Raw genomic sequence first — 22,101 nt, 5'->3', positions numbered from 1 at the left:
GTCAGGCCCTCACCTAGAAGGAGTTTTCTACTGGGATAAAAAATAACAGAGTAACAAACATGAGAGCAAAACAACCAGGATTTATTCTTTTATAGGGAGTGCCTAGTAAACTCTAAAGTCACTGAAGGGTTGTAGCAGTAACATAATCAGTAATGGTGTCTCCAAAAGGCTACCATTTTGTTTAGACCCCTTCACCCAGACAAGGTGGCTGAGTTCAACACTGACGGCTGACATTTGCTGTGATCTACAGGTCACATCTAAAAATCTTGGCATGGCCAACACAGCTTTCCATCATTCTGATGTTAGTAAACAGAGTAACACTGAAGCCGGTAATGCCAACACCTACTTATTACATCACAGAGAATTGGTCGATGTTAAGTATGAAGTTCTATATAATGGAAGAGTATATACATAAAGAGGAAAATGTTACTTACCCGGTAGACATCTGTTCATGGCATGCAGTGCTGTATAGACACATGCTTTGCATTATCCTGCCATCTAATATTGGGTCCGGATTGTTACAAGTTGTTTTTCTTCAAAGAAGATGTTTTTCGAGTCACAGGATCAAGTGACTCCTCCCTCTTGGTGATACTGAGCATGGGCATCGAGTCCTTTGTTAGACTATTTTCCCGCAGGCAGGGGATAAAGAGGTATGAGAAGAAAGTATAGAGAAAGATGGCCAAGCAAGTGTACTTACATGTGTACAAATATATATACAAATATAAGGCAACTGCAACAGGCACAAACATCCAGGGACTAGGGTGGCTGCATGTGAATCTACAGCATTACATGCCACAAACAGATGTCTACTGGGTAAGTAACATTTTCCGTTCTGTGGCATGTGCAGCTGTAGATGCACATGCTTTGCATAAACTGTAAAGCAGTCCATCCAAACCGCAATGGCTAGCTTGTAGGAGTTGAAGTGTATTTAAAACAGCTTGTTCTAAATTTGTTCTTGTTGTGCTTGTACATCCATGCAATAATGCTTTGGGAATGTGTGTGGTGTAGCCCAAGTAGTTGCTCTGCAAATGTTAGCTAAAGGATTTGTGGCGATTATCTTTTTGCTTTTAGGTAACATGTTTGTATACATTTAACAATCCATCTAGCTATGCCATTTCTTTTTAAATTGGATTGCACTTGAATGGTAAAGCAAAAGCCACAAAAGGTGTTGGTTTTCCTAAAAGCGTTTGTTCTGTCAATATAGTATGAGTGCCCTCTGTATGCCTGAAGTGTGGAGTGCCCTCTTTGCTACTGAAACCAGTTGTGAGAGAAAAAAACAAAAAAAAACAATGGTCTGATATTAAATTGAGGCACCACTTTTGGTGGGAATCTTGAATCTGTGCAAAGGACTGCCTTATCATTATGAATTTGAAAGAAGGGTTCCTCTAGAGATGATGCCTGGAGCTCACTGACACCTCTAAGTGATCTGACTGCAACCAGAAAAACGACTTTACATGTCGAAACTGAATAGGGCATGAGTGAAGAGCCTTGAATGGAGGGCCCATAAGCCTAGTGAGTACAGTGTTAATATTCCATGAAGGAACAGGTGGAAGTCTAGGTAGAATTACCCTTTGAAGCCCTTCCATGAAATTTTAAATAACAGGGATTCTGAACAATGCTCTGTTTTGTAAGTATGCAGTAATAGCTGCAAGATGTAATATGATAGAAGTATAAGCCAAGTTAGCTGGCTGCAAATGAAGTAGCAAATAATTTCTTGGACAGTGGTTTTTACTGGGTTAAGGTGTATGGACTGGCAGTAGCAGACAAACCGTTTCCATTTTGCTGCATAACGTGCTCTAGTTGTTGGTCTGTGTGCCTCCTTCGGGATTTCCATACATTCAGGACGTAAATTAAGATAACCAAATTCTATGACTTCAGAAGCCATATAGCTTAGGTTGAGTGATTTGAGGTCTGGATGCTTGATCTGTCCGTGGTCTTGCGTGAGAAGATCCAGTCTATTGGGGAGCTTCTTGTGAGGAACATGCGAGAGGTCCAGAAGTGTTGTGAACCAAGGTTGACATGCCCATGTGGGAGCTACCAGCATCATAGTTAATGACGCCTGTATGAGTTTGTGAACCAGAAATGGAATGAGTGGGAGATGTGGAAAACTGCAAGGAAATATCCCTGACCAATTCAGCCATAGAGCATTGCCCTTGGAGCGAGGGGGAGGGTACCTGTGTGTGAAGTTTGGGCATTTTGCCTTTTTTCTGTGGCAAAAAGATCTATTTGAGGTTTTCCCCACCTTTGGAAGTATTTTTGAAGGACTTGTGGGTAGAGTTCCCATTTGAGGACTTGTCGATGCATCCTGCTGAGCAGGTCTGCAAAGTCGCTGTCCATCCCTCGGTGATATTCTGGCAGCAGGTAAATGTGGTGGTGATGAGTCCATTTCCATATGGTTTGTGCCAGTTGTGAAAACTGGAACGATTGTGTCCTCTCTTGTTTTTGTAGGTAACACATCGCTGTCGTATTGTTTGTCCAGACAAGGACAACTTTGGGCGTGAGGTGAGGTAAGAAAGCTTTGAGGGCTAGAAATACTGCTTGAAGTTCCAGATAGTTGATGTGCATTGAACTAGGTGTGTAATTCCAAAGACCCTGGACTGTGAAGCTTTGAAGATGTGCTCCCCAAACTGTTAAGGGTGCATCCGTGTTCAGAATGAGTTGAGGCACAGGGTCTCAGAAAAGGCTGCCCTTTTAAGAGGCTGGTGGATTTCCATCATTGCAGAGTGTGGCAAGTTTGGCAGTCTAGATCCTGAAGTTGACCATGTGACTGAGACCACTGATGTGACAGACATTGCTGTAGCTGACACATGTGGAGTCTGGCATGGGATACAATGGCAATGCAAGATGCCTTCATCTCTAAGAGCCGCATGACAGTTTTTACTGTGTGAATGCAATTCTGTTGACACTGAGGGAGCAGATGCTGGACGTTTTGTATCCGAGTTGCATTGGGGTATGCTAATCCTAGATGAGTTAAAAATGGCTCCCAGATATGGTTAAACCTGGAGAGGTTGTAGATGAGATTTTACAGTTGATTGTGAACACTACCTTGTGAAGAAGGTTCACTGTCATTTGTGTGTGGGATTGACAGTGTTGCAAAGTGCTGGCTTTGATAAGCCAATCATCCAGATATGGGAATTCATTAATCTTTTGTCGTCGGAGATGTGCTGCAACCACTGCTAGGAATTTGGTAAATACCATGGGAGCAGTTGTGACCCCGAAATGTAGATCTTTGAACTGATAATGTTTGCCGGCAATTATAAATCTTAAATATTTTCGGTGTGCCGGATGGATGTTAATTTGGAAGTATGCACCTTTGAGGTCTAGAGCTGTCCTAAAATCTCCCTGTTAAAGGAATGGAACGACATTTTGAAGAGTGACTATGGGAAAATGTTGTGACAGAATGTACCGATTTAGGGGCCTGAAATCTAAGATGGGTCTGAGTGACCCATCCTTTTTTGGAATGAGGAAATACAGCGAATATACTCCTGTTCCTTGATATTGGATGGAACTGGTTCTCTAGCCCCTTTTGAAAGGAGAGCTTGTACCTCTTCTTTGAGGAGAGTGAGGTGTTCTAGAGATAACCTATGTGCAAGAGGAGGGATCTCGGGAGGTGTGGTTGTGAGTTCCATGCAATAACAATGTTGGATAATGGCGGTGTCCATTGAGTATAGAAGTCCTGAAGGTGTCCCACAACTGCTGTTATATGGGAACTGGATATGTTGAGGTAGTCAGTGTTTTGTTGTGGAACTTGAGCCTCGAGAAGAGTTGTTCTTGCCCCTGCCTCTAAAAAACTGACCTCTGAAGGAGCCTCTGGTATAAGAAGCTGAGTTTTGTTTGTTTGGAGATGTGGAAGGCTCAGATGAAGTTGTTGATTTGTAACCCCTCTGTAGAGTGGGCGAAGAAAAAAACATTTTTTGTGCCTGTGTCTGTAGAGCCCCCATGGACTTTGCAGTGTCCGTGTCCTATTTATGTTTTTCCAAGGTGGAATAAACTTGTGGACCAAAGAGATGGTCTGTAGTAAAGGGCATATTTAAAACTGCTTGCTGTATCTCTGTCTTAAATCCAGAGCACCTAAGCCATGCACGTCTTCGGATTATGACACTTGTGTTTATGTCTCGTGCTGCAGTGTCTGTAGCATACAGGGCACACCTAATCGAGCTGTCGTCAATAGTTTGCCCCCTCGGACACAATTTGTTGGCCACGTCTGCAATGCTCTTCTGGGAGATATGGGAGGATATCTTACATTTCATCCCACTGAGCTCTGTTATATCTAGAGAGCAGGGCTTGGGAATTGGAGATCTGCTAATGATTAGCGGCTTGTGCAGCTGCTCTTTTGCATACTGCCTCATTCTTTTTACTTTCTTTGTCATGCGGGGGAGAGTCTCTATAGCCCTGGCTATTAGCTCTTTTCCTGGCAGCTTTAGCCACTAAATAGTCTGGCAGCACTTTTGGTCTGTTAAAGGGTCAGATGGAGCTGGTCTGTATTTCTTTTTAAATCTACCCTTTGTGTTATTATCCTTGAACAAACAGGCTCTTTAAAAATGTCATTTGCATGCCACATCATACCTGAGAGCATAGGGAGATACTGAGTGTCCCTGTGTGTGTTGGTCAGTATGTCAAATAGAAAATTCTGTTCAATGGGATCCTTGTGTAAAGGTACATTATGGTATGCAGCTGCCCTAACAATGACCTTTTGATAGTATCCTCTGGAGAGAAGGTCTGGCGAGATACAAATCTGGATCCGTTTTAATAACTGGGTCTAGATCATAAGAATCCCAGGGATCCTGATCTGGTGGTATTTCCTCTAAATAGTGTTCCTCAAATAATGGTGAACCTTGTTGAGTTTGGTCTCCTTCAGTTGAATAAGTGGGAGAATGAGGGGGAGGAGAAGTAGGCAGAGGTGAAGTAGGAGGAGCAAGAGGACAAACAAGCTCCTCTGTGGAAGCAGTCTTTTCCTTAGGGAGTTTATTTTTTTTAAGGTGGTGAGGTGTGTTTGAAAGTGCCCCTTTTGGTATGGTTACCCCCCACTTTTTGCCCGATAATGATGCTAACTTGACTGAGTGTGTGCTGGGATGCTGCTAACCAGGCCCCAGCACATGTGTTCTTTTCCTAAACTGTACCATTGTCTCCACAATTAGCATGCAGCTAAGTCCCTTGTAAAAGGTACCCGTGGTACCAAGGGCTCTGTGGACAGGAAGGGTCCCTAAGGGCTGCAGCATGTATTGTGCCATCCTAAGGGACCCCTCACCAAACACATCAACATTGCCATTGCAGATTGTGTAAAAAAAAAAAAAAAAAAAAAAAAGTAAAGTTGACACGGCACCCTTCCCAGGGTGCCATGCCCGCAAACCACTGCCTGTGGCACCCCTCTAGCAGGCCTTACAGTCCTAAGGCAGGGTGCACTATACCACTGGTGAGGGCGCACCTGCATGAGCAATATGCCCCTACAGTGTCCTAAGCCCATTCTTAGACATTTTAAGTCCAGTGTGGAAATATTAAGTACATGGGCTGGGAGTTTGTCATTACCAACTCCACAGCTCCATGATGGCCTCACTGAAGACTGGGACGTTTGGTATCAAACGTCTCAGCACAATAAACCCACACCAGTGCCAGTGTTGGATTTATTGTAAAATGCACAGAGGGCACCTTAGAAATGTCCCATGCATTTTATCTAACCCTTTAGTGTAGGGCTGACTGGTCTGTGTCAACCTGCCACTAACAGACAGGTTTTTGACCCCATGGTGTGAGACCCTTTGTGCTCTCTGGGGTCAGGAACAAAGCCTGCTCTGGGTGGAGGTGCTTCTCAACTCCCCGCTGCAGGAACTGCAAAACTTGGCTGTGAGCCTCAAAGGCTCAGGCCTCCTGTTACAGTGCCCCAGGGCATACCAGCTAGGGAAGATGCCTGCCCCCCAGCACCAATCCCCACTTTTGGCGGCAGGTCCGGCAAGAAAATTAGGAAAGACAAGGAGGAGTGACCACTGCAGCTAGGACCACCCCTAAGGTGTCTAGAGCTGATGTGACCCCCTCCTTGCAGAATCCTCCAGCTTGGCATGGAGGAGAAGAACCAACAGGGATAGAATGTGCCCCCCCTCCTCTAAAGGGAGAGGGCACAGGAAAGGTGCAGCCACCCTCAGGGACAGTAGCCATTGGCTACTGCCCTCTGATCCCTGTAATGCCCACCTAAATCTGGTATTCAAGGGCACCTGTAAATCTTGCTCTTCAGATTCCTGGTGACCTCAAGAAAGGAGGACTGAAGAGCCGACCCTAGCAGTGAAGAACCCAGACAACTGACTTGGCCCCAGCCCGGCTGGCGGGTCTGCAGCTTCAAGACTCCTTCTACAAAAAGGCGACGCATCCTGCAGGACCAGTAACCTTCACAAACCCCCAGAGGACTGCCTGCCTAGCAGAGGACCAAGAACTCCTGAGGACTGTGGCCCTGTCCAGAAGAAACCCTCCAAAAGGACTCCAGAACTGTCCAGGATCCGTGAGCCCTGTCCACTCTGCACCAGACACCCAAAGCCCCAGTGGCCCACTGGTCTGGAGGAGGTCTCCAGGCAATTTAGACCTTAAGGCCACCCTAGGTTGACCCCTCCTAAGCCAACACAATGCCTGCAGCCTGAATCTGGAGGACCACCCCTGACCGCGACCAGGTCCAACAAAGATTCCCGACCCCCAAAGGTACTCCTGCACCCGCAGCTCCCTGGACTTGGGGAATCCGACCAACAATCCAGCAACATCCAGTGGGTGCCTCTCCTCCTTGTCCATTCTTTGGTTTTCGGGAACCCCCTGGACCCAGCCTGAAGCATCTTCGTGACACCTGGGGTTCCCCCACTGAAAAGCATTGGGTGCCCGACACTGTTTGCACCCTGCCGCCCCTGTGCCGCTAAGGGTGTGCGTTTGGTGCTGACCTCTGGCTCTCCCCAGGTGCTTAACTAAACCTCGCAGGCCTCTGTCCTGAAACCGCAGGTACTTACCTGCAACCTGTATTCTTCTGATTGCCCCCACTAGAATTCCACTGAAAACCCGACACCAACTTCACCCTCTACACTCGGCCGGCCCGGTGTTGCACTTTTGGGATAAACTTGAACTTTGATCTGTTGACACCCTAACCCCCGGGAAGACTGGGATCGTTATGTCGAGTATTTACCTGTTAACTGTGCTAACACTTTTTCTCCCCTAGGACTGCATTGATTCCTATGAAAAATTGCAAGAGTCAACTTTTAAAATTGAAAAGTATTACTTACCTTTAAACTGTTTTGTCTGCAAAACCTAAACAAAGTACACTTGACAGATATGCTTGATACCTACTTACAACTGCACTTTCCAGCAACAAAGACCTTTTGTTTCTTGTAATAAAGTAACAAAATATATTAAAAACATTGGCCTGGAGTTAGCCATTGAGTGTGTGCCTCATTCCTTGACTGTGGGTGTACAACAAATGCTTTGCACTACCCGCTGATAAGCCGAACTGCTCGACTATACTACCACAAAAGAGAGCAGTAGTATTATTTATTTTAGCCTCTGTTAAGCCTCTGAGGAACCACTGGACTCTGTGCACACTATATCTCATTTTGATATGGTATATACAGAGCCAGCTTCCTACAGAGTGGAAAACCGTATTGGGCTCAGCGGCTGAGAGTGCCAGCTTCCTACAAGGTGTCCAATGCCTCCTGGAAGGTTAGCTTCCTTTTAAAAGTAACTGCAGAGGAAGCTACAATTCATACTGTGGCTTCCTGAATATATTTTTTGTGCTGTCTAATATCCTTTGTCTCTAATGTTGGTTGAATAGTTGAAGGAGTGGTGGAGGAGTGGCTTAAGTCCAAATGCACTGAAGGAACATGTTCCTTTGTTTTCTGCACCAACATTTTTGATCAGATCTTTTTTGATGTGGAGCTCGGATGCGAAGATTGCCGGCTTGCAACCAATGTGGTTGGTGCCGAGTGCTTGGTGGAGGAAGGGCGGACTGAAGTAGAATAGGTCAGAGCAGAAGATGTTGCTGCAGCATTCATTGTTTTCGGTGCCAAGCCGATGGGCGGGGCAACAGAAATTTCTTTCCAAGACAGACCATGGCTTGAATGTAGTGGTGGTCCGGGGACCTCAGTATGGGGTCTTTTTGGGGTTTTTGTGGTAACAGGTGGGGCCACTGTACTCTCAGTTTGCACCGAAGACAGTTCCTGGCTCTCGACGTCAGACTGGATGTCTGAATCAGAATCTTGGATGGAGATGGCTTCCTGGTGGGGCTCCTCCTGTGCATGTTCTTCCCCAAAGATATCCGGGGTGCCATCTGGAGATCTGTGCGCCATCCCTAGCCTACGAGCTCTTCGGTCTTGGAGCACCTTCTTGGACCCGAAGGATCGACATGCCTCACTGGTAGCCTCTTGATGGTCTGGCGAGAGGCATAAATCACATGACGATCAGTGTAGGGGTACTTCAAATGGCACAGAGGGCAAAACCAAAATAGTGTCCGTTCCATTGGGCTTACATTCTCTCTGGTACCAAGAGTTTCAAATCCTAATATCCCAACAGGCCTCCGCCCCAATGGGCGTACAATCAAAAAACTGGAACGGATATGTAAGAAAACTGTTGATGCGAGAGTCAGAAAACCCTGATTGAATGTACAATACTGCTGAATTGAAAAGACGGAGGGGACAGCCTCTGAGAGGAGCGAAGAATTACACATCTGAACAGACGGCAGAGAGAAAACAATCTAAAAAGGACTCAATGCCTATGCAAAGTATCGCAGAGAGGGAGGAGTTACTCAATTCCGTAACTCAAAAAACATCTTCTTCAAAGAAAAACAACTTGTAACACTCCAGACCCAACACTAGATGGCAGGATAATGGAAAGCATGTGTATCTTACAGCTACACATGCCACTGAACATATTTTTTTTATTGTTATATCTTTGGGCGCTAGATACTGACAACCTTTTCAGCAGCTGAATGACCCTCTAAGGTTATGCACGGGTATCAAGTTGAGAGAGCGTAGCTTATATAATTAATATTAACATGAAATGTTTATGAACTAATAAATAATAATGTCGCATAGAAACTGTATTAATATGTATTTTGCTAAACGTGCCCACGGGGAGTGGCCGCCAATATATACAGGGACTAATAAAACTGGCTAATAATGTTGAAATGATATGTTATGATATGATTTTATACTAATAATAATAGACATATGGAAGTTTTGCTAATAAATCATTAGGCTTTAGTTAGCATGAGTTGAGGCCTAGCTGCCTGGCTCTCATATTAAATGTGTTTTCTAAACGTGCAGTGTGCTGACTTGCTAAAGGACATGAACTCTTGTTTTTTTCTTCGAATTAAAGCTGAATGTAACTATGGTAGATCCGTTCTCATGAAGTTCATCGCACTTGTAGAAAAGTATTAACTGAATGCAACAGTGTAGATTAATGTTAAGCACAAGGTCGCCCAAACCGGTACAGACAATGGAGTTACTGACCGAAGATGCGCAAAGAATTACAAAAGGATGGAATCATACCGGACATTCTACCTCTAAAGAAGTCAATCATATGGACCAATAAAATGCCTGAGAACTGTTGTAGGATGACAAATTCAATGACCTAATGTAAAGTTAATTGGCTAAAGATAGTGGGGTGCAACCCCTTGTCCAATCAAGTTTTAGGGGAATGTACAACGAAAAGGGAATAAAAATCCATGACACCAGGAAGTAAATTAGAACTAGAGAGACCAGAGACGAGAGAGATTTTGTTAGGGAAATGCTATTGATTTAATCCAGAAACTTTGTCACTCTGTTTGTTGACTTACTAGATTGGTATTTTAACCATTCTTGTCCTTAGATTGCCCATTTACACTTTACCTCCTTTTGAGGGAAGTGCCCTTTACCTGAGAGCTGAGTTCCTGACTGATGGCGAATCAACTGATGTCCTGAAGATGAAGACCGAACCTGAGTGCTGACCCAAACTTGGAGGGTAACTATATGACAATGAAATTGTGATTGTCTGTTTGCTTTTCCTTTCTACGTACCAACTGCTTTTCTTTTGACATAGACCATAGCTAGATGTTTTCCAAATTAGTGTTACTAAATTGTTTTGCATAAAGCCCAACATGCCAATGCTAATTCGAGGTTAGTTAAGGGGTTCACTAAAGCTGACGCAAATAGACAAATGACTGAATCTATGCTTTGCTGAACAACGTGCTAATGGTATTCTGCTAGGGATAGCTTATGTTTACGCCTTGTTACGTTCTGATATTTGTGATTCTTGCTTTGATGAAATCCTATCAGAGTTGCCATATTGTGACCATGCTAAAGTGTTTTCTCGTTTTGGGACTAATAAACTTGCTAGTAGTATTGTAATAAATAGGGAATAAATATCACAAAACATACAAACTTGTGTGGTTATTCATGACTGAAAGGTCATGGTGGTGTCTTGAGTCTAACTAAATGTCATTGACTTAGGTGAAATGCATTGTGGTAATAAATATTGATGATATTATTGACGTATTGATTGACATGTTGATTAGCTATCTCGTCCTAAGGTGTCTTCAATCAGGGTCAAAAGATTAATTGGCCTAAAACGAGTCCCAAAGTGTATAAATTAATCATAGAGGGGCGCGTTAGCAAAGTAAATGGAGACATGGATACAAAAGAAGATGAAGAGTATCAAATCTCAGTCACATATGACATTCATGAAATATTCTTTTCATGGTTATTTTTTTTCAGGAACTTCATGACTTTTCTGGCTAGATTTTGAAGCACAGTATAGAAATACGTTAGAGCTCCCTGTAGTCAAAGCACTTTTAGCATAGAGGATTCTTTCACTCTAGTGGTTCATTTACAACATTGAGACCCTCTTGGTGGAAGAAACTCTTAAACCACTGAGGTTTTCTTAGCATTAGCAAAACATCTAAGAACACTGCTACATTCTTGATGATGAAGCCTCTATAGCAGCTACAAGAAGGATTGAAGAATGCACAAAAATACAAGAGAACACCTAGTGGTATTGACGGTATAATAGCAAGGATAAAAGAACGGGTTGCCCTCAGCTTGTGCAGAGTTGTTTCATTGAAGGACAGTCCATAGTAACCCATAAGTTATGAAAGCTGATTAAATGCTACATACATTCCTCGCTAACTAAAAATAACCTGTTAAAATTCCTTTCAAGTGAGCAGAGAAAAGCTTTCATTGCAAGAAGGAATAAAAATACACTATCTGACGTAGTCTTGCACACAACAAGAAACCCCGTCATAAATGAAATCTAATGGCAAGTGAGAAGAAATGTCATGGGAAAAAAACGGATTAAAAAAATAAGCTAAAAAAATAGTCTTGCATTTATTTGATGACAAAGCACTGGGTGAAGTAAAAAGTGGTTTAAACAGACCTAATTTTAGTGAAAAAATTGACGATTCATTTAGAGGCTTGGCTCCATATAGCAAAAGAATTTATGGAAAATAGCTGCAACCATACTGCCTGCTGGTACTCTTGAGCAGCACCATGTATTAGGACCTAAGTGTGAAATTCCTAGTTAATAGGAATGATGCCTATTTGGCCACATTTCTTTGTATGGGGCAATTAAAAAGGTCTTCATAGGATAAGTTAACAGTTTAATTTAATTCTATTGGGATTAAAAAGGACATTTATTTAGATATACAATATTAATATATTTGAACTATTTTTGAGAAAAACAACTTTTTAATAAAATATGTTTAAACTATAATGTGAAGGTATTCAGTGTTTGAGAATATTACTGAAGATCCAATGAATAAGAACTACTCTTCAGGGAGGCCCTGAATCACATTACAGAATGATCATGAATACATCCGATACAAGTCATGCAATTCCTATAAACAAGCCATGATATTGACTGCAGGAGCAATCGTATTACTGTCATGCAAGTCATTACACTGTCCTAAAAGAACAATGACATTCAGGTGAAATGTGGACATAATATACAGGAATTGTGCTCACGAACCTTAGGAACCTTATGATACAAAAAAAAACATATTGACCCCATCGAAAAAGCTTGATCTTCACCATTACCATGGAATTGCTGTAAATATGAAATGACTCCGCTAACTGCACCGTAAATCTCAACTAATAGTAGTATAAGGTGTGCATAAAAATCGGCCTTAAAGATGCCTTAAACAATTCTATGTCAAGGTAAAAAGCACTTCAGATTAGACATTTCAATGAACCAATGGATCATTAAACTGTCTTCCTTCTATTCGAAAGGAAAGGCCATGACACAATGAAATGCCACTAACGTTAATATCATCCTTAAAATCATTTATGAGGTTTTCCCATAATGAGAATGCACTACAATAAATATTATAATGTCTAACCATGTAGGTGATTTGTTACCAGGAGCCCATTATTTCTGCTGATCTAAACCACAAATGTTTCCACACTAGTGCAATGAAAAGCCCCCCCCCCCCCCCCCAGGTCAAGAATTCATGCCTACATATATTATGAAATCACTTTAAGAAACACATTTCTAACCCTTGTACTTCTCCATACTGGTCTATGCCCCTGTTCTCATTTTTTATGAAAAAGTGCTTCTCTAAGAGCCATGAACACACCCACTATGTACCATTAAATTACAAAGAAGCCATAAAAATGACCCCATGTGCCCACTTTGTGGTTGCTTCCACAAGCTATGCAAGTACTACCAAATCCCACACAAGTGCCCAAAAGGTGCTTCTTTCCAGGTAGACTGGTAATTTATGGTGTTGTCTGGGGACCGCAGCCTTGGAAAAAGGTCAGTGTTCTCAATGTACACAATCAATAGATTTCCTTACAAGGCTGATCGTTGTCCCTGCTGCAGCCGGTTACAATCTTCCTTCAGTGTACGAACTGTATGCCAGGTCTGACCCCAGACCCTCCGCAGCTGCTGATAAGAAAATTGCCGCTTAGGGTCCTGAACTATCAAAAAGAAAACAAACATAACAATAAAAACAGAGACAAATGTTACAGAACCAGAGCAACAGTCAAAACATTGTTAGAACTCTAATAATGAGAGTCAGTTAACACCAAAGACAAAAACAAGTATCATCAGGGCAGCAAGAACAGTAATAATTATTAAAAATGACACAGCTACCAAAACCAGAAACACAGCTGTGGCGACTAAAAAGCCCCAAAATAACCCATGCACACCAAACACCTGTACAGCTATCATCACTTGAGAGAGGAACCTTGTTACCAATACTAAAAGAACCAACCTCAATCCCAACATCTGAAAACGACAACATAAGCAAGTCAACACAGCAATATCCAAGACGGTCAACAACTGAAATGAAACAAAATGGATGGCACCAAACCACCATCTGAGACAAAACAAGCTGCCAACAAGTGGTAGATCAACCCAATCACTGTGAACCACGAGATCAACTCAATATTTACAACTGTCTAAAGAGTAGAGACAAATAAGAGATTGTCTTCTACCACCTCCCTCTCTCTCTCAGCAACTCCCTCATATTTCATCTAACCTACAGACCATGTAATTTCCATAGAACATTTATCAGTAAATTCTCAAACCTCCCTTTTTGCTTTTCTTCCACTCTACAAATGTCTTTCTCACTGACTTGCATCTTCCAAATATCCTACTACAGCCCAGCGAACATTTCAGAGCACACACGCCATCCATCGGACACAAGCATGCTAGCAAGTCCTTAAGAAGGTCTGGACTGCTAATAAGCATTCAAGACAAAAGCCTTCACGAGCAAGAGCACATCAACAATGAATTTTTGACTGACTTCTTTATAGGCTTGGTGGTAAACTTAGATGTAGAATGATAATATACTGCACTGCAGCACTGTCTCTTAACAGAAATGACTAACTTCACAAAGGATTTTACCTAGCGGAGCACGGGAGCACTGCTATGAAAACTTTTTGAAGCCAATTTGTGCACCTGTGGGACATTCTAAAGATGAGGAATATGTTGTTAGAAGTATTAGAAATTATTTTTTCTAATGACAACGCCTACATGGAACCAATAATACTTTGTAATTAAAAAAAATATTGACAACATTCCATTGCTGCAAAGGAAGACTGACACACTTAAATCACTCCACAGTTAAATAAATGAATAAGTAAAGAAGTTCATTTTACCAGTCAGCATCAACACATTGTCATTTTTTATTCATTCCTTGGGAAGGAAACCAGTAAACCGCATCTCCAAAAACATACACAGAGAACACTATAACAATGATAGTCAGTATCCCAACACTCTTAACAATAATATAGCATAAAGCCAACTTTCAAGGAACAATGATCAAAAGAAAGATGACTATTTCCTAGAAATTATTTTCCAAAAAGATGTCCATCTGCACACAGTCTTGCAGTTTGGTACAACAGTCAAGCTTCTTGGTCTGAAACAAAAGAATTCAAAATGGTCTTCTTTACCACCTTTAGTACTCTGAAAACATATGCGCATAAATTGGTACCTCTTGAACAATGCAAAATTCTAAAACTGAACAACAGTGTTTGCCTTTAGAAAGGGCAAACCATCATTTAGCGCATGGTTATTGTGATGCATACCCTTAAGTCCCCATTCTTACCAACAGCCATGAGGCACATCAAACGTACTGAAAGTTAAACAACCTAAAATATGAATCTTGACATTCTTAAGAACTTTAATTGGAAACTAAAGCCACACTGAACTGTGTATCTTTTCATTTTACTTACTGCATAAAACACCCATGCAACCTCATACATATTTAGAGGATAGACATCTTAAGAACTGTGCTGAGACTTTTACAACACCAGGACAAAGTGTTGTGCTCAACATGCTTTGCTGGTGGAGTGGTTTAATAAGAAAGACACAGTACAAATGATTTCAATGGCTAGGTTTGGAGGGTAAGTGTTAGAAATGGGGTCTTCGGTTGACAGTCAGATTACCCCCTGTTCAAGCAAGGACCTTCACTCTAGTCAGGGTAAAAGAGAATCACCCTCAGCTAACCCCTGCTTACCCCCTTTGTAGCTTGGCAGAGCAGTAGGCTTAACTTCAGAGTGCCATGTGTAAAGTATTTGTACCAACACACACAGTAACTTAATGAAAACACTACAAAATGACACAAAACCAGTTTAGAAAAATAGGAAATATTTATCTAAACAAAACAAGACCAAAACGACAAAAATCCACCATACACAAGTCTAGTTATAAAAAAATGCAAAACGAGTCTTTAAGTAGTTTTAAACACACACTAGCGCTGCTAGAGTGAAAATGTACCTGGTGTGCGTCAAAAATAACCCAACACGGGCGGGTGTGCGTCAAAAATAACTACGCACGGCGGTTCTTGAGTCAAAAATCCAGCCGCACAATGATCCGAAAATCCTGCAGCGCAGGTTGTGATCTCCCAGCCTCCATCAGCGATGCTGCACGTAGTTTCTCCTGCTCCGTGCGTCGATTTTTCGGTTGTGTTTCCTGCGAGCGTCGTTTCTCAACTGCGGAGCCGGCGGCGCATCGTTTTTTTTCAGCCGCAGATCGGATTTGCGTCAATCTTTTCCCCGCACGGAGCTCTGTGCGTGGATTTTCTTGTCTTTAGGCTGACAACTTCTCCTTTCAGGGTCCCAGGAACTGGATGGGCACCACAGGGCAGAGTAGAAGTCTCTCCAGAGACTCCAGGTGCTGGCAGAGAGAGGTCTTTGCTGTCCCTGAGACTTCAAACAGGAGGCAAGCTCTAGATCAAGCCCTTGGAGATTTCTTCTCAAGATGGAAGGCACACAAAGTCCAGTCTTTGCCCTCTTACTCTGGCAGAAGCAGCAACTGCAGGATAGCTCCACAAAGCACAGTCACAGGCAGGGCAGCTCTTCCTCCTCAGCTATTCAGCTCTTCTCCAGGCAGAGGTTCCTCTTGGTTCCAGAAGTGTTTCAAAAGTCTGTGGTTTTGGGTGCCTTTTTTATACCCAATTTCTCCTTTGAAGTAGTCCTACTTCAAAGTAAAGTCTCTTTGGAATGTGAAATCCTGCCTTGCCCAGGCCAGGCCCCAGACACTCACCAGGGGGTTGGAGACTGCATTGTGTGAGGGCAGGCACAGCCCTCCCAGGTGTGAGTGACCACTCCTCCCCTCCCTCCTAGCACAGATGGCTCATCAGGATATGCAGGCTACACCCCAGCTCCCTTTGTGTCACTGTCTAGTGTGAGGTGCAACCAGCCCAACTGTCAAACTGACCCAGACAGGGAATACACAAACAGGCAGAGTCACAGAAATGGTATAAGCAGGAAAATGCTCACTTTCTAAAAGTGGCATTTTCAAACACACAATCTTAAAATCAACTTTACTAAAAGATGTATTTTCAAATTGTGAGCTCAGATACCCCAAACTCCACATGTCCATCCGCTCCCAAAGGGAATCTACACTGTAATCAGATTTAAAGGTAGCCCCCATGTTAACCTATGAGAGGGACAGGCCTTGCAACAGTGAAAAACGAATTTAGCAATATTTCACTGTCAGGACATATAAAACACATTACTATATGTCCTACCTTAACCATACACTGCACCCTGCCCTTGGGGCTACCTAGGGCCTACCTTAGGGGTGCCTTACATGTAAGAAAAGGGAAGGTGTAGGCCTGGCAAGTGGGTGCACTTGTCAAGTCGAATTTACAGTACAAACCGCACACACAGACACTGCAATGGCAGGTCTGAGACATGATTACAGAGCTACTTATGTGGGTGGCACAACCAGTGCTGCAGGCCCACTAGTAGCATTTGCTTTACAGGCCCTGGCCCCTCTAGTGCACTTTACTAGGGACTTACTAGTAAATCAAATATGCCAATCATGGATAAACCAATCGACAATACAATTTACACAGAGAGCATATGCACTTTAGCACTGGTTAGCAGTGGTAAAGTGCTCAGAGTTAAAAAACCAACAGCAACCGGTCAGAAAAAATTGGAGGCAAAAAGATTGGGGATGACCCTGCATAAGCAAAAAAGTCCAACAGTAAGAAACATAGCATTTAGAGGCCTTGTCCTCTCCACGACCTGCTACAAGTAAACACTGAATAACCAACGGAATCATTGGTGATCAGGTAGGAAAAAATAAAAGGGTACACTCTTGACTGGATCGTAGCCTACCTTCAACAAAAACATCTCAACAGTCATGATGAATGCCTGGAAAACACAGATCACAGACTCAAAACACTTCTCCTCGGCATTTCCACAATCCTACTATTCCCTACTCAAAAACAAAGATTGCACATATGCAATATGTTTAAATAAGCAGAAAATACATGTTGTCTTAAAACCACTTATATGCCCTTCAAACTGCCAGATCCAATAAGCACACACTAATCCTCATTGGCGTCATGAGCATCGTTTAGCCAGCATATGCAGAAACCTTCAAATACACCTACAACTACAGCCTACATGCAATCATAGGTATACAATTCTAACTTTTACAAAGTAGACCATGTCCACACCAAACCTAAAAGAATCTTCCAAAGAAAACTATAACATTCTCAAAAAGAATACATTAAAGTTAAGGCAAAAGATACATCAGACGTCAAACACACCAACCATCCAGTTTTTGGGCACAGCCCAACATTCAGCGCCTAACAAAAAAAAAAACACCAGTAAGCTGCAAGAGTGTATGTTGGGGGCTCAGCTGCATGCTAACTTCATAGGCAACTTGACCACAGATTCTGATCAGCAATATCCTGATCACTATTAAAAACATCCAGCTATCATAAGATGACAAAGAAGAAACAGCCCTTTGAGCTGAACACAACCTTCTAGGGCCTTCAAGATCACTGATCACAATATCACCCTAGTGAGCTTAACATATGTGGTGAAGTTACAGCCAAAATGAAAACTTGGTTTCACTTGTTTCTCATAGGCCAATCAGTACATGTAGCAAAAGACACTCACATAAATGAGCCCACCCCAGTGATGTGTAATTCTTTAGAGATAACCTTTATTCTCGCAAAATGTTCAATAAATAACACTCTCCACAGCACTTTGTTGCAGCTTGACATATGCTATTATGTGTACTTTCAAAACACAACCACTCTGTAGCCCCTCACCTGATCCACAGAGTTACTGAAAGACTCAGCGGTATCTTCAATATCATCAGACAATGATTGCCACCAAAACAGCGAGCATTACTACCTCCAAAATAATATACATATTATTATCCTGATTCGGATTAAGGAGCTTAATCCAATGTTATAGACCTTTACTTCGGTAAGCATGTACGTACCCAGACAGCGAATGTTTCATGTTACAATGTTGATCCTTGACTAGGCTTGTAAAGTTAAATTAATAAGATAGTGAGACACAGTCACTATGAATTCCAGTGAAAGAGAAGAAATCAACTATTCCTAGGGAAAAGTGAGTTAAGCCATTATTGGTCAAGCCATCAACAAATGCAAAGAAGGACTACAGTGATATACAATTTGTGGGCATTCTGCAAAAGCTGTTGGATCACCTATGAAAGTGTCAAGATACCACAACCAGATTAGCAGTTAAAGCAAGCAGAATGCCACTCACCATCCAATTTTTATGGGCGAGTGCAAAGCGTTCAGTCCATTCAATAATCTCTCTTTCGGCTTCAAACCACACCCATGTCAAGTCAGTCACTTACATTGGTTTGTGGGCTTGCCTTTTAAAATCTGCTTGCTTTCATTTGTGAAAGGCATGCATACGTCATGCCTTTTCCAGTGTTTAGCCCACCTACAGAGCACCGGCAAACTGCTAGAAACATACGAGGCTCGATGTTTTGAGCCTGGGGTCCGGACTACTTTATCTGTTTATTTTCCACTCAGCGCGATCGCGCTGCATTTTACATAGCGCAATCGCGCTGCGTTTTTTTTTCTTCTTTACACCGCTAATAGCTTTAACTCGAGCAAATGCAAGACCCGTTGCATTAAAAATGCTTTTTAAAACCATTTTATTGACTTCCGGTAGTAACCAAAGCCACATTCAAACTTCAATACTTAACAGTCCATAAAGCACTCCCACTACATTCTAAATGCATTTTCATCCAGAAACAAAACTGTTTTGCACTGAAAAGTAATGGTAAAATTATCAAACAGTGTAGACCAAATGTAGCTAGATCAGAATGTGTGTTGTGTTCTATGGAGGGAAGTCCTGCCTGCTTAGACCTGCACCCTCTGGCAGATACAGCTGTCTCAGTTTTGGAACATATACTTAACCACAGATTTACTTGAGCATAGAGAGGCAGGAGCACTCAGTTGTGTTAGTTCCAAGCCTGGACACTCAACAAAGAAGAGACGGAAAAAAGAAGGAAGAGAACAAAACTTTCAAAATATATGGCAGAACACAAATAAGCAGTACAAACCTTGTGCAAACTTAAGGGATTTGTGTTGCATACACACAAATAACAAAACTAAAATCACTAGAGAGCAACATACCATCAGCATTACATAAACTAACATAAATGTCAACACGGGAGATATCAACCAAACCATGATGTATGCAGGACCATAACCAATTCCACATACAACTGCACAACCAAATACTGAAAGCAAAAATACTTAATGGGCTAACTTCGATCTTCAAAATTACTCTAAGTAATTGTACGGAAGTTATCTCTCTGAAATGTCTATTCCACATGAAAAGGATAATTTACACAGAACTAAGAGTGTGTGTTGTGTAGGTGTTCATATGAGGTTTTGTTTCTGTATGGTGTCAATTCTCCTCACCAAAACTCACCTTTCCTTCTTCGTATGTACCTGAGGGCCAGCACAGCACTTTCAAGAATCCTCATCTCACACCACCCCAAAACTATGATTTGTACTCTGAAGTTCATGCTCCAAAATGAAAATGTCACTTACCCAGTGTACATCTGTTCGTGGCATTAGTCGCTGCAGATTCACATGCTGTGCATAGTCCGCCGTCTGGTGTTGGGTCGGAGTGTTACAAGTTGTTTTTCTTCGAAGAAGTCTTTTCGAGTCACGAGACCGAGGGACTCCTCCTCCTTTGTTTCCATTGCGCATGGGCGTCGACTCCATCTTCGATTGTTTTCCCCGCAGAGGGTGAGGTAGGAGTTGTGTATGTTAGTAATAGTGCCCATGCAATGGAATGAATAAGTATGTACAAAATAAAGTTTAAGTAATATATTTACAAATGTACAAATGTTGAAGATTACTTCCAAACGGCTACAGGCTCCCGGGGAGGCGGGTGGGCGCATGTGAATCTGCAGCGACTAATGCCACTAACAGATGTACACTGGGTAAGTGACATTTTCAGTTCGGTGGCATGTGTAGCTGCAGATACACATGCTGTGCATAGACTAGTAAGCAGTTATCTCCCCAAAAGCGGTGGCTCAGCCTGTAGGAGTGGAAGTAGTTTGAAATAAAGTTCTTAGTACAGCTTGACCTACTGTGGCTTGTTGTGCGGATAGCACGTCTACACAGTAGTGCTTAGTAAATGTGTGAGGCGTAGACCATGTGGCTGCCTTACATATTTCGTTCATTGGAATATTTCCTAGGAAGGCCATGGTAGCGCCTTTCTTTCTGGTTGAGTGTGCCTTTGGTGTAATGGGCAGCTCTCTCTTTGCTTTAAGGTAGCAGGTTTGGATACACTTAACTATCCATCTGGCTATACCTTGTTTTGATATTGGGTTTCCTGTATGAGGTTTTTGAAATGCAATAAACAGTTGTTTTGTTTTCCTAATTAGTTTTGTTCTGTCAATGTAGTACATTAGTGCTCTTCTGATGTCTAATGTATGTAGTGCCCTTTCAGCTACTGAGTCTGGCTGTGGAAAGAACACTGGTAGTTCTACTGTTTGATTTAAGTGGAACGGTGAAATAACTTTTGGTAAAAATGTAGGATTGGTTCTTAGAACTACCGTATTTTTGTGTATTTGAATAAAAGGTTCCTGTATAGTAAACGCTTGAATTTCGCTTACTCTTCTTAGAGATGTAATGGCAATGAGAAATGCAACCTTCCACGTTAAGAATTGCATTTCGCAAGAATGCATGGGTTCGAAAGGTGGACCCATGAGTCTTGTTAAGACGTTGTTGAGGTTCCATGAAGGAACAGGTGGTGTTCTTGGTGGTATAATTCTTTTTAGGCCTTCCATAAACGCTTTAATGACAGGTATCCTAAATAGTGAAGTTGAATGGGTAATCTGCAGGTATGCAGAAATTGCTGCGAGGTGTATCTTTATGGAAGAGAAGGCCAGATTTGATTTCTGCAAATGTAATAAGTATCCTACTACATCCTTTGGAGATGCATGTAATGGTTGAACTTGATTACTATGGCAGTAGCAAACAAATCTTTTCCATTTACTTGCATAGCAGTGTCTAGTGGATGGCCTTCTAGCCTGTTTTATGACCTCCATACATTCTTGGGTGAGGTTTAAATGTCCGAATTCTAGGATTTCAGGAGCCAGATTGCTAGATTCAGCGATGCTGGGTTTGGATACCTGATCTGTTGTTTGTGTTGTGTTAGCAGATCTGGCCTGTTGGGTAGCTTGACATGGGGTACTACTGACAGGTCTAGTAGTGTTGTGTACCAGGGTTGTCTTGCCCATGTTGGTGCTATTAGTATGAGTTTGAGTTTGTTTACTAGATATGGAAGGAGAGGGAGAGGGGGAAAAGCGTATGCAAATATCCCTGACCAATTCATCCATAGGGCATTGCCTTGAGACTGCCTGTGTGGGTACCTGGATGCGAAGTTTTGGCATTTTGCGTTCTCCTTTGTTGCAAATAGGTCTATTTGAGGTGTTCCCCAAATGTGGAAGTAAGTGTTTAGAATTTGGGGGTGAATCTCCCATTCGTGGACTTGTTGGTGATCTCGAGAGAGGTTGTCTGCTAGTTGATTCTGGATCCCTGGAATAAACTGTGCTATTAGGCGAATGTGGTTGTGAATCGCCCATTGCCATATCTTTTGTGCCAGGAGGCACAGCTGTGTCGAGTGTGTTCCCCCCTGTTTGTTTAGATAATACATTGTTGTCATGTTGTCTGTTTTGACAAGAATGTATTTGTGGGTTATGATGGGTTGAAATGCTTTCAACGCTAGGAATACTGCTAACAATTCGAGGTGATTTATATGCAACTTCGTTTGATGTACGTCCCATTGTCCTTGGATGCTGTGTTGATTGAGGTGTGCTCCCCACCCTGTCATGGAAGCATCTGTTGTTATCACGTAT

The 22,101-nt window shown here is 42.4% G+C and overlaps 1 protein-coding gene across 2 annotated transcripts in view; it reads right to left on the bottom strand.

The window, feature by feature from the left end:
- Positions 1–22,101, bottom strand: part of IKBKB (inhibitor of nuclear factor kappa B kinase subunit beta) — a 419,227-nt gene that overhangs the window by 164,142 nt on the left and 232,984 nt on the right. For both annotated transcript variants that reach the window (XM_069214097.1, XM_069214096.1), the window contains exon 13: positions 12,782–12,905. In XM_069214097.1, the coding sequence (XP_069070198.1) occupies positions 12,782–12,905 (124 nt within the window). The remainder of the gene's footprint in view (positions 1–12,781; positions 12,906–22,101) is intronic.

Source organism: Pleurodeles waltl, chromosome 11 (genome assembly GCF_031143425.1).
Source record: "Pleurodeles waltl isolate 20211129_DDA chromosome 11, aPleWal1.hap1.20221129, whole genome shotgun sequence".
Classification (NCBI taxonomy): domain Eukaryota; kingdom Metazoa; phylum Chordata; class Amphibia; order Caudata; family Salamandridae; genus Pleurodeles; species Pleurodeles waltl.
The sequence above is the reverse complement of the archived record's forward strand: the minus strand, read 5'-3'. Positions and strand labels throughout refer to the sequence as shown.